Source organism: Polyodon spathula, chromosome 9, assembly GCF_017654505.1.
Source record: "Polyodon spathula isolate WHYD16114869_AA chromosome 9, ASM1765450v1, whole genome shotgun sequence".
In the NCBI taxonomy this organism is placed as follows: domain Eukaryota; kingdom Metazoa; phylum Chordata; class Actinopteri; order Acipenseriformes; family Polyodontidae; genus Polyodon; species Polyodon spathula.
Window position 1 is genome coordinate 3,466,061 of NC_054542.1, and position 14,388 is coordinate 3,480,448.

The 14,388-nt window shown below is 36.8% G+C and overlaps 1 protein-coding gene across 9 annotated transcripts in view; it reads right to left on the reverse strand.

Annotated features, from left to right (window-relative positions):
- The window catches only part of LOC121320341 (glutamate receptor 4), a 91,202-nt gene that overhangs the window by 12,816 nt on the left and 63,998 nt on the right, over positions 1-14,388 (reverse strand). For 8 of the 9 annotated variants that reach the window (XM_041258566.1, XM_041258564.1, XM_041258563.1 and 5 more), the window contains exons 10-11: positions 10,728-10,934; positions 8,011-8,384 (exon numbers count right to left, since the gene is read on the reverse strand). In XM_041258566.1, the coding sequence (XP_041114500.1) occupies positions 8,011-8,384; positions 10,728-10,934 (581 nt within the window). Of the gene's footprint in view, positions 1-8,010; positions 8,385-10,727; positions 10,935-13,382; positions 14,374-14,388 lie in introns of those variants that run through there. The other variant, XM_041258572.1, reaches the window with a different exon arrangement.

The window sequence follows — 14,388 nt, forward strand, 5'->3', positions numbered from 1 at the left end:
GCCACACCAATTTCCTGCCTCATATACACACACTATTCACAAGAACTATTATTACATATTTGCTTTGTTGGTTTGGATTGTATACTGTGATTGTCACAGGTCTATAACTATACATTGAAACTTATTTTTTGCCTTTTTTGTGACAAAACTGCAGGTTTGCCTGTAGATACAGATCTTACCAATCCTCCTGCATATTTAACAGGGTGACAATGTGTTGTGTTGGTTAGGACAAATTAAATCAGCATACTTCTGACCATTCTGTCAAATAACAGATGATGTTCTGCTTCAGAATCTGCAGGACAGTGTTTATCATTTAGATGGCTGTGATAGAGATAGATAGAATGATTCTTGGTGATAAATCTCTCTCCTGACCTGTAAGGGTGCTGTGTAAAGGGAACAGAGTACCGTGGACTGGATGGCAAGACAATTAATTCCCAGGGTTATAAGGAAGACGGTCATCTAGAAAGGGGACAGAGCTACGATACACTAAATCCCGACCCAGAAAGGAAACAACATGGCAGCCGCAGATTGGAAGAATGGTTGCAGTAGTTAACTAAGGAGTCATGACTGACGGTACAAAAGGGGGCGTAGCAAAGTGATCTGTTCCTTGTTATGGTTAAAAGCTGAACCCGAAGGAGAACCTGTATTGTAATCATGAGCGTTTTGTTTGTCGTGTCAGCGAATACTTGTTTGTTATTATTAGACGGCTAACACAAAGTTGCTAAAGGCCAGCAAGTAAACCCAGACAACACTGCACTTTGTTTCACGGTAAACTGTATTAGCACCACGAGCACTAGAGCATGCACTGTGGACTGGTGATTGTGTTTGTGGTACTTGTGGGTGTTAAAGATACACGCCGCTGTATTGCTTGTTATCATTATTATTTACTGTGTTTTGTGTCATCAGACCATTGGATTTACAAATACAATATTATTGCACCTGGATTATCGTTGTTTGTCTGTTCATGGATCACTGCTGCTTTCCTGCACACTGTTAACCACTTTGCCACAACGGCATATCAATTTAATGTGTGATCACAACTCTATTCAATAAGGGCAATTGGCGTGAAGCAATCAGCAGTAAACATGAGCGACCCTTTCCATCTGTTTGGCATTCTTTTAAATGTCTCTCAGGACTTTTTCAAGAACTGAATAAATGCAGTCAAACTGCGCCCTCGTTAATTTGAGCTCCTGGTTTTGTATTCTGAGGACACACCAACACCAAGGACAGGCACAGATGACGTTCATCAATAAAGGCTAGATTCCAGCATATAGAATTCTACTCTACAGTGAGAGTTTTCCAATCGTAAGGTGCACCTATATTAAACATTACAATTATGAGCTGATGCTATTAAGGTAGCCCCTGTAGAATATTCTACTTAAAACACAAAAGATGCCGGTCTGTGGTTTTCTTTCCCAAACAAAAGACAATCAAAACACGACTTGCTGGCACCCTAACTGACAAAAAAACAAATCTTCTACAGCATCAGTTTGCGTGCCGATGACACCATAATATATAATTTCTTTAAGTCCCTGAACAGACTATGTGCTGTCCCTGTGCATACCCAGTATTAAACCCAGGATACATACAGTAATAACTATCTGTAGTTTGCCTATGATTGCCATGAACTGGGAATCTTTCTCTCTGGTATTATCATGTAAGTCAGCGCTTTGAAATCCAGCAGTTATTGTTGGCCCCAAACTGCCTATAGAAGCCATATTTGGTCCATCCCCAATATCTTATTTTAACACTGCCCACTTTCACTTCACAATGAATGTAGTATCAGTTGTGGGTGTGTGCGTGTGCTAGGGTTGGCTCGGAGGGTTATTTTTGGCATGCACTGTTCTTTATTTAGAATGAAGGCCATTTGTTAATCACTAGATTGAAACAGACAGCAGTGTGGGTGCCTGGATTTTTCAGGTAGTGTATATAAATCAAATCAATAATGTATTGGTCTGATATGTCCTGTTTGAAATGTGAGTGGTGAGCTATAGCTGCCAATACCATCCTGCAGCATTTACATAATAATGTAACTGACTGCACATTTCACAAATAAAATTTCACAATTAAAGTGTACATATACACTGGTTCACAGTAGATTAGTTCAGAAACCATTACATAAAAATACATCAACACAGACGTTTCTATGCTAAGAGGATTTGATTAAGAATGTTAGACATGGTGGAAGACCAGAAAACTAATCAATAAGTGTTTTAGCATTGCTTGTGTGGCCTATGACTAACATACAGCGTAGTTATGGTCTGTGCTTATTACACAAGACAAAGTTGGACTTTTTCACAGAGGTACACAGAAACAGAAAGCTTCAATTTTTTTTTGACCAAACGCAATAAGAGAAGAGAGAGTGAGACAGTACAGAAGCAATATTGCTGTGTTATTTAACCATCTCTCTATGGTTAATTGCTCGGGAAAACCTGCTTCACTTTGTTGAACATCACTTCGGCTGAAGCAGCAAATAAGGGAGTTGTCCTCTCTTTGCTAATAAAATGAAACACATTTCTCAAATTTGATGTAGCTAAAACTACATTCAAACATTCTCTTGAAAACAAAAGGGTTCTTTTTGGGAATGTCCACAAAACATTCCAATTTAAGAAGAAATGTAACAGGCCTAACTATAGCTGCATCCTGCAAGTTGTGTCCTAACATGAAACCCTTGTCACTGTGCAACACCAGGAGCTAGACGTGTTCCTGTTCCTACTACCTGCACAGTAGTGGAGGAAAAGAAAGCTGGGCCCCGGAGCAGGACCTTGCTGTGGGCCTCCCTCCCCCTAAAAAACTTTAATCAAAGTACCACCAATTTGTAAACAAACATGCCATATCAAGTGTTCGATATTTTACAACATTTATCAGAATGTTAGCATGTACAAAACAGTATACAACTACATGTAATAAGAACGTTTTCTACTCACACAGTTGTTTGTGTGCATCTTTACATCAAACACTACACTATTAGTCCCTCTGATCAGAATCAGAATTCATGCAAGGGTGTAGAATTCAGTCTAAAAATTCACAGAAATTGCTCATTTTCCTCTCAGAAATACAGGCATATTAATTTGCGTGACTTTGTTTTTGTTGCTCTGCAGCACCTATTAACAGTTTCTGTCTAAACTACTGACTGAATCATGTGCTCAAATTATAAGTGTCGAACAGAACCCCAAAACCCTCCAATATTTAGCGACCACAAGGTTAAAGCAAAACTGGTCACTGAGTTTAAAAAAGAGAAGCCAACAAAACATAAAGGTGCCAAGTACCAAGCCTCCATGCAAAGACAGTTGCGGGGGAAGAAAAATAAGTTAGGAAACTCATTTTAATTCAACATACAGTAATGAAGAGAACAACGGTACCTGTTGAAACAAAGGAGTATAAAACTTAATTACTGGCCCCGGTAGCTACAACGATACGAACAGTAACAGAATATACTGGCACTGTTAAATATGTATTTTTCCAAACCAGATCCCTCTGGGGTCCTCTGAGCGTGTGAGCCCCTGTGCAGTTGCACTGTACCTCTAGCAGCAGGTGATTATGAACATTATGCATATTTCTACATTTTATTAATAGAAAATATATGTTCAGCATGGTGTTTTTTTTTATGGTACTAATTGTAATGTTAAATGCAGGTCTTATACTATTATCATGGGCTCTTGCACCAGTAACATATAGTAAAAGAATGGTCCTTCATTGTGTTCAATACAGTTATATTTAACCATTGCCCATAATGCTTGCAGTCACTATTTTGTTTTACTGTCCAGTGTAATGGTGAATGCACAGCAGAGTTCAGTAAAGTATATTATAGACTGCTCAGGATCTTTCAACCAATCAGAGCACACACTTCGCCATCTGTGTTCCACGACACATCCTGGTAACCTAGAGACTATTCACCATAGTTTATTGTCTTTGACATTTACCAGACCGACAAGGATTAAACTAGGCAAATATGGCAAATCTGATTAAGAAACCGTAATCTTTAATCTCCTCAAGCCCTGAGTAAAGGTCCAATCATGCCTCCGTTTTAAACTGTTAATAAAAAAGGTACATTTAAATTTCAAGAAAATCAATTTCGCCCCGGAGTTTCACGGAAAATGGTTCGGAAAATTTGTCTGCCCAGCACTTCAGAATGATAATGTCAATACAAGGCTGCCATGACATTCGAATTGTAGTCCATTATGTAAATCACTCATCCAGCTCATTGCACTGCACAGGGCATATACCAAGGAAGGGAAATAAATAACCACCTCCCAGAAAAAAAAAACATAAAAACAAAATATATACAATATATACAATATGTAGCACATACTTTGTGTAAATATATTTTGCTTTAATCATTAAAAATTGTCATGTCAGACTTGATAATCCACTACAATTCAAGCTCTGTAATTGGAGAAGCCAATATCAGACTACTGGCAAGACCAACACTTTACTAATGAAGCTTCTGTTTACTGGATCAGACCCATCTTCATTTGATTTTTTTATAAACCCATCTTTCTCATAGAATGGTCCAGTCTGTGTTATAGTTACCCGCACTCTGCACGCCAGCTAGTTGTATTATTGGTTCTATTGCCTCATTTCATAAGTCATTAAGCAACTGCAGGTGCAAGAAACACTATTTTAACCAGGGGGAAAAATGGCATCTATCCATACACATACTAATTAAAACTCAAAGAAAATGCAGCAAGAGTGAGCAAGCAACATCTGTCAGACAGTTCACAGTGCTGACTCTGTGGACACTTTATTAGGAACCTCCTTGCTTCTTAAATGGAGACACCTATACATCCCCCCATTGAAGCGCACACGCTCTATATATATACACACACACACACTCACACACACAGCGGGACACACCACCATAATTAACAGTATGTCACTCTTACAAATTCCAGGGAAATTTACGTGGATTATAACAGATTCTTAGTTAGTTACTAAAATGTAGTTTAGTTAGTTGTCCAAAGTAACAAACAAACAGATGTTTAATAATAAAATAACCTTTAATCTACAACCACATTTTGTATTAAAATATACCATGAAACAAAGGCAGATGTTGCGGATCGAATAAACATTCCAAATTCAATGTTATTATTCATTCTGGTTACGACAGCATCACCAGATTTGATTTCTCAAGAGACATACTTCTTTATATTTGCATTTTCTCAGACAGCAGACTCCCTTTCATGGAAAAGAAACAAAAAGTCTCCATTGTGATAAAAAAATTAAAACGAGGTGCCTTTTCCAGAAGTGACATCTCCTGCATTTTAACCACCTATTATCTCAACGAACTAGATTAAGTAATACAAAGCAAATTCGTTTTAGACAGCTGTCGAAACTCCTAATTAATTATTTTCATTTAAAAATACATCATAGACACTTGGACTACAGTCTCGCTGAAATGATTCATGGATGATATGAATCATATTTAATCATGTTGGTCTGTTCACAGTTTCTTTTCATTTTTAAAAAATTTGGCCTTGGAATACTGGAGCTTCTAAAACTGCTTCTACTGTTGGTTTTCAACATGTTGTTTCCACCAAATTTACACTGAAATAAAATTCCTTGGTGCCCATTAACCTTGTTCCCTGGTTTAACAGAATGCTTTGTTGACCGGTTTGTTTTCAGTTTGTTTATTTTCACCAAAAGGTACTTTTTTTATTGATTTATTGACTAATTTTAACTGTAGTGTTCCCAATTATATTATCCCTGTTTATCTCCTCAATTTAGAATATCCAATTATGTTCCCTCATCACAGCAACTCCACATAACAGTTGAGGAAAACTGAAAGTCAGTGGGTGTCCTCCAATCCCCAGCCCGAGCCTATTGCCTTTTTACACCTGGATGCTCTAAAGTGGCCCCTGGAGGACAAAGGACAGTCCTGCCGGTGTCTGCTTTGAACTCATATTTTACAGAAAACGCCAATCGATCCAATGTGTTCAACATGACCTTATGACACGACGACCTCCTTTCAAAAACTGAAAACCAGGTTTAAAGATGGTCAAATTATTCCAAGGGATTGCAATTACAAATCAAAAGCTTGTTAGGGAGGTCCAATTGAAACAAAATGAAAAATCACAAATGGTTCTTACACAGCACACTCTACCATGGAATGTACTAACACATCATTGATCCCACATCACTTTCAGTTGCATTGACCAGGACCAAGCAACATCACGAAAAAAAACAAAACAAAAAAAAAAAAAAACACCTGCATCTATTTTACCAAGATATGTACAAATTAATGACAATATACATTATTTACTCTGTTTTTTAAGGAACCAGCATGCAGCATTGAATTCCTGATTGAAGTGCGCACTATAGAAGGTAAAGGAGTTTAATGAATCTAGCTTCAGATATACAGTAATTCATTAAATGCTGGCTATATGTGCTGGGAACTCTGCAATATAAACAAGTGCACAAAACATACTCTGTTGAGGCTGCACTATTTACTATAAACCGTCTGAGCAGATAAACTCTGTGTGTGGGGGTACTATAGGTGCTTGTTTTAAGTGCAAAGGTCTCAGCAAATACCGCAGGCAAATCACACAATGACAATCAACTGAAAATGGGGGTGTCACGTTTGTACATTGTAATCATGAATTAATACTATAGCCTGGATTCAATCAAAATTATAGCCCCGTTGTAACCTTTATGGTGCTATTATTTTGATTATATTCTTTGTACCTTTAAGTCCAGGGTGGCGGTATTTTGCTCCTGTGTGCTTCTTGCTCTTTCTCATGATAGCCCATTTATCTGGGTGGCTGGAAAATATATTCTCTTTTTCAAATGATTCAAAAGTTAGACTCTGCTCACAGGACATGCATTTTACCAAAAGGTGAAAGCGTGCTACAGAAAGATGTCCAACACCTGAGAGAAATTAAGCAATGAAACCAAGCCAAAGTGGCTAAAGCATTTGGCATTCTAGCATAACAGAATGTGTTTTTTGGCGTGGCTCACACGTGGAACAGGTGTGAATGTATACAAAGAGCTACAGTCTGTGGGATGACCAGAAGCCCAGACAGCCCCCCTTTTTCTCAAATGTCAACCAATGCCATACTAGGGGGGAGAAGTCAATTCAGAAGAGCAACAGACAAGACTACACACACTGTGGACATTACGACAGTACAGAACAATGACATGAATTAAACAGACACGTTTTGTTTGTTTGTTTTGTTTTTCATTATAACATTACAAGTTTACACATGGAAGCATGAAGAAGCAGCAGAACATTGCAATAAACCAAAGGTGAATTTCAATATGAATATCTCCATAATGTAAAAACATTAATTATTATTTATATTTGGTAGACAAATTAAACACAATTAATCTTAAACTCTACATAAACAACTTTACTGAAAGTTATTTTCATTATGGAATCCAATCTATTAACAGATCACCTATAGGCCCCTTTAAGGCCATTACAATCTTCTGGTTGTTTTTCACAGTACACTACAAAATTGAGATCATCAACAATACACACTTACTTCCTATAAATATCTAAAAATAAGCTTTTCCTCAGAGTGCACAACATATTTATATACACCAAAACCCACTGACTGTAAAATGCAATCTGCAGCAAAAACACGGTAGCCCTCCAAGGAGGACAGAAAATCCAGCAATTCCTCATGCATTTTACAGTCACGGCATGGTGTATATAAGTTACACACGACAACACAAAATTCAAATCCCTATGTTTCTGTCGCACCATTTATACAAGCATCAGTTCATAAACTTAACCAGTAGCAATTTGAACTGAAAGATCATTCAAAAGCGGGTAGCATTTAAAATAAGTGGCAGTTCATAAGAATCAAGGCAGTTCAAAAGTGTGAAACACAGAGTAAATTGAAGCTTGCATCATTTATTATTGAATTTAAATCCCTGCCACGTATTGTAAAGTGTTACCAAATAGGAACTTTAAACAGCTCAACAGGAGAATGGTCGTAACATATATGCACCATGGCATCAGTGTTGGACCATAAAATGCAAAGAGTTAAAAGCTGTTTGACCCACCTTGGTGATATATCGCATCCTTGCTGCATAAAGGCACCCAGGGAAAACCAGAGGCTGTTAAAGATACCAAACTCATTGGGAGGCTGGTCGCTTGGTGGCCCTTCTTTACCATCTTCAGGTTCTTCTGTGTGCCACTCATAGGGGCTAAACCGGCTGACCAGAAAAAGCACCACGCTGACCCCAATGTAGGCAAACACTATACACATCCAGATTTCATAGGCCAAGGGGTCGAGGAAGGAAAAGACACCAGGCTTGGACTTCTGTGGCTTCTTGATCATGATTGAAATCCCCAAGCTCATAAAAGGTTTGGAAAAGTCAATGACTTCTTCTCGTACCAAGGTGATGGTTAATGGAGCTATTGCTATCTCTGCTTTCTGAAAGGAGAACAATGCACACTTGTTAAGGACTTTTCCTGTTATCGACAACACTAATGGTGTATCATACATAGGGGTGCACCGATAACTGGTAGCCTATCGGCATGGCACAGATATAAGGAAAAAAAACACAACAGGCTATCGGCGGTTTTTGCTATTTTAGCCGATAATGTACACCGATATTCATGCTTGAATTTCTTCCAGCACATAATTTTATGTTTGGCCAGGCATGCTTACTAATGATGCAAGAACACTGAGACAGTCATTTTCCCTGCAGTGCTGTGTAGCGTATGGTCAACCTGCTGTAAATATGTCTCAAAAGAGCAGTGTTTGGATTTTTTAAATGTCTTAATGCAACAGTAGGATAGCGAGTTTTATGCAGCAGAACAGACTTGATGCTGCATTAAATCCAACGATGAACTGTGAGTAGAATATTATTCTGATGCTTTAAAAAACATGTTTTAGGTTGAATACTAAAGAACATTGATGGTTTAAATTATTATTATTATTATTATTATTATTATTATTATTATTATTATTATTATTATTACACAGTGTACTTCAAAATGACCATTTGTAATGTTTGTTTATCTTGCTTAAATCTGCATTGGTTGTGGGTGTACTCGGTGGCATTATGAAGCAGGAAGTGATTATTATGCCAACTTTTATTAACTAACAAATTCAAGTTTGACTGAATTCTGTAACCGTAAATTTTATAAGTGATCAATTTAAGTTCGGCTGCATTTTTAAGAAGTGCATGCTTAAAATAAGAACTCACAAAAGTTTCTGCAGTTGGTATTGAGTAGGCTAGATTTTTCTTTTCTACTGTACAGTATAGATTGAAGTTATAATATGCAATGTTTGACAGCAAGTGGCTACAAAAGTTAATGTCACATTATATATTTTTTCTGCCAAAGTGTTTTTACTAGTACAAATGCAAACTTTATTTTTCAGTCAGCGACACGTTTCCTAACTGACACTTATACAGTAACTGAGAATTATTGATACACTGAGAACACTTTATTATGCAAAAGCTAGCCAAAGAACTGACAATAAGCATATGTATATTATTATACGTAGTAATATAATATATGCATTAAAACATTATTTAATAAAAAGCAAGAAGACATTTCTCATTCACCAAACCACTTACTATAGGGAAACAGCAAGGCACAGAAGGAAAGGTCATTGTGTAAAAAGCAGTGGTGTCTGGTAGATAAGCGACAGCATTTATATCTCATAAATTCAAATGACACTTAACACCATATAGTTGTTTGACACAATACTGCTTGCCAATCCATAATACAGTAGCATTACTCAGTTTGCCTTTTCAATTAGCCATAACACAGGGAAAAGAGTCTGAATAATGATGTGTTGTGTTTGTTTTGTTTTGCACACTCCCACTCTGCGGGCAACAGGGTGAATGACTGGCAAAGACAGCTACAATTCAAGGTCTTTACTATTTAGTTTTATCTTAAAACTTGTACTTTGAAAGGGGAAAAAAAATCAGTGAGAAGTGCTTACAGTACATGAAGAAAATTGGTTACAGCTGCTACAATCTGAAAGCAAATGCTGTGAACAGACATCATTACTTGTTACTGAGTTAGCTGCAAGCACTCCTTATTACTCTGCCAGTTTAATCTGTCAAATTAATCCCCAATAAATTGCAGTTTTATCAGGGATTGAGCAACAGCCCTCTTGAACATAATCTTTCACTAAATGACAGTTGCTAAAAACTCCTGTCGTTTACATTAATGAAGAAGTCCCAGTACACAATCCTGCAGCTCTGTAAAAGCACATGGACACACAGCACATTATAGCATGTAAACACATGGAAGTTGGTGGTGATGGGATCTGTTATGGATTAGTTTTTAAACAAAGGACGTCACTTGCATATGCGGTCTTATTACTGTCTTCTGTGTTTTGCTTATTTTATAATAGTTTATAATAGGATGCCAACTGCGTTGCCTCTTTCTCGATAGTGAATGTAAAACCAAGTACATTTCACACCTGTAAACTGGTTTGGTGGAAATAGATTATAGTATAGGGCCTTAAGTGTCCTAATATTGACTTACTACTTGTTTGAGAGTAGTTACTGTTTAGATGAATGTGTGATATAGACATTTCAGTCTGTGCAGTTGATTTAAACAGTGGCAGTTCTAAATCAGCTGTCACTTATATAATTTAAATGTGATAAGACAGAAGAGACTCTCATCCACGGTGTGATGTTTGATTTTCATTAATTATTTAAACATAATTCATTTAAACATATTTAGAATAATTGAGTAGACCTCAGCACTGTTTAAAGTTATTCAGTGAAAATAAAATTAGCATTTTCCTTACTCCATATACAAGTTCTCCAACCATCCCATTCCAAATCTTAGTCTCGGGGTCTCTGGCTCCATATTTCCCATCAGGTACAATGGCAATCTTATACTTTATGCCGATGTGCTTTGCAATCTCTGAGGCCAGGTCCACACAGTAGCCTTCATAGCGGTCATTCCCTTCAAAGAGCTCATGGTTTTTCTTCAGCATGACATAAGGACCTTCCTACAACATAAGAGATAAAACTGACACGTGAACACTACACTGGGTATACATGAATATAGAAAACATACTATACAAGACAAAGTATAAACATATACTGATATATAGTATATGTTTGTTTTTTTGTACAGTTTCCTCACCTTCTGTGAATGTATATAGTTGAACAATGTGGTTTTTGGTGTATTTCTGTATTTTAGACTTTGTTGTGCTTTATTTTCTGATCCCACTAATGGAAGTTGTATATACCGGTACCTTATATGGAATATAGGATTTTTTGGAAGGGAAGAGGGCACTTTGACATTTAATTCTTCTTAAACTAAATTTGGTTTTCTACACCTGCAATAACATACTTGTTTATTTCCTAAAGTGGACTGGCTATATAAATAGTGCCTTTTATTTAAAATTAGGAAAACCAGAATACCTAACAGTGCATGTACAACTTTAGTATATCTTAGTTTCCATAAGCTTGACAAGCCTGTTTTAATCGTTTAAATAGTAGCATTATTTGGATCTAATGCTGTTTAGATTACTAGGGCCTAGAATCTGAAAAAAACAATTAGCAGACCTACAGTCCTTCCACTTGAACTGCAAAACAAAACACAAACACACACAATCTCAGACATTAAAAAGATGCACAGGTATTAAAATACCTTGAATTATTGTGTGCAAGTTTTTCTTTTGTTGTTGTTGTTGTTGTTGTGGTTTTTAGGAGAAGGTGGGGAACCCACAGGATACGAGCACTTTAAAATGTGTTAGAATCATTAACATTTCATCAAGTATTGCGAAACGTGATTTCGAAACATATTTCATAAAAGACAGAAAGAACAGAATTTGTGGAACAAATGTCTTGCATTCATAACATGTAGAATGTTTAAAATTAAATTAAAACTCAATGGTCTGAAATGATATATACTGTATACCAGTGGTGCACAACTCAGGTCATGGAGGGCTGGTGTCCCTCCTGGTTTTTGTTCTAACCATACCCTAAATTAGTTAATTGGACCAATTAAGCTGGACACCGGCCCTCCAGGACCAAGTTGTGCACCACTGCTGTAGACAATGTAAATGCTGGGCCCAGCTGAATTTTGTCTGCAACATTTACCCAGGGTATTTCTGTTCTTAACATACATTATTTTTTTCATATAAAATAGGGGCACTTTTTTTTTTTATGGGTGTAAATATAACTGTTTTTAAGGTCAATGAACATTTTTATAGAAACATAAATTGATGGTGTTATAAGATTGAAGTTATGCCAGTTCGAGTCTATGTCATTGTCTGTAACTTCAAAAGCTCCATCACAAATTAAACTTATTTATATCAAACTTAGTAACAGATAAATGTCTTGATCTTTTGCGTGATAACTTCTGAGGTTTTACACTAAAGCTTGGTGTTTGAAGGAATACTTTCATTGCAATGCCATATCCAACTTCCCATAACACAGTGGTTTATGTGTTATAGGAAGTTAAACACAACAGTTTGTAAACAAATATGGCACTAGGATTGTTTGTTACTTTTGCCTGTCTAATATTAACAATCCGAGACAATTATTGTTTATCAGTTCATTCATTTAAATTGGAAACGCTTTTTTTATGACAGCACTCGTTTGCTTAAAGACACACAGTATTTGGCAAATACAAAGTGCTGACATTTCGGGGTAGTGTTTATAACACCTTCAGGTACACATGTTAAAAATCAAAGAATGCAAATACACCACAGATCCAAAATGGGCTACATGGAACCAAACACAATTTATTTCTTTATGGACCTTCATGACATGCTCATCATTCCTCAAGCACAAATGAATGAATGTTTCTCACATTCACGGTTACATTTTCTTTGTTCAAAAGCTTTTTTTTTCCTATTAAGATAAAGTTGCATTCAATAGATTGCCTCCCTCCTTGACAATGCTATTTCCCTTATGCATTCAGTGTTTTACATATTTCATTCACCATAGGGAAAGGGAGAGCAAATACAATGTGGACCAGTTTCCTGGTTTTATCTACACTACTGTAGAAACTCCAAAATGCAGCAACCAACAGAACGTTACTATCTGTTACTATCTTTGGAATCTCTCTTGTAGAGGAGCGCACACATTTAACTAGAAATGTTTCCTGTATGTACATATATACGCACACATACTAGATCTGCTTTCGTTCAAATTCATGAACAAAATATATAAAACTGAGTTAAGTCTCAACAGATATATACAATGTTTTATGGTACAAAAGGCTATGATCCACTTTAAAGTCATTGCAATGCCATTTGCGACAAGCTTGTTAAGGAGTAAGTAGCTTCAAATGCTGAATGGCTTTTTTTTTTTTTTTACATTTTCTTTTTTGAAATCATTTTGGTTCTGTTGCTCCAATATTGACTTATGCTTTCCAAAATTATGCATTTAACTCAGTTTGAGGTTGTCCTGACAATTCTATGTGCCAACTCTGAACATACTTCCACATTCCCCTGAAATCATGTGACGCTGTGACCTTTCAATCCTTCTGCTCTCTCTAGATGTGGAGTACAGTAGGTGGTGCTGGCTGAGTTGAAAGGTCATAAGATTGGAACTGAATGAGGAAGGTGGTTGAGTCCCAACCCTGAACAATTAAACACCATAAGATAATGAGGGAAATGTAAAAAAAGAACAATCCACATCAATTGAAATGACATTTGAAGCTACTCACTTGAACGCTCTCCAGTTTTAAGTGCTGAAGCCACAAATACTGTAAACCATCTATTAAGTGCCTTAACATGTTGTCATTGGAATTCATTAGGGTCATATACTTAGTCGGTCTCTTAACACGACTTCATAATTGCAGGATTTGTTATTACACTGTTGTTTTATAAAACTGCTGTTTAGATATGGGAGTATGTATCATACTGCACAAGGCTACATTCTTTGAATGATGTTCGAGGCCGTACCTCTGTTGAAGGAAGGTAAAATCCTAGGCCAAACTGTCATACTTTTACCTCCATTCAGATACATCTGAATAAACACTACATTGATGTAAATGCAGCGATCTTAATTTGACCCTATTGCAATCCACTGTAGTACATTGTAGGTCTGATTGTTTCTATATTAACAATCACAATTCCATTCTCCATAGGGAAGGATTTCAATATTGCTCAGTAAAACATGCTTGCCGTGGGCATGTAGCTGGATTTAAGCAGTGTCCAAATAGTTGTTTGCAGGTCTTCAACCCTGTCCCCTAGTATCAAAGGAGAATCACATTTGTGTTTCCAGCAAAGTGTTTCATTGCATTCGTTGAAAAAGGATGAATGGTCCAGCTCTTCTGAACAACAACAACGGTCCACATAAAATAATGCATGTAAGAATCGCTACTGAATTGTGGAAATACTTGAGCCTTTAGAAATGAACTTTTCCAGCAGCTTGGTTATTCTGTCCTTTTCTTGGTCAATTTCTTAATATTGGATTCTTCATCAGAGGCTGAAAAGAGGAGGA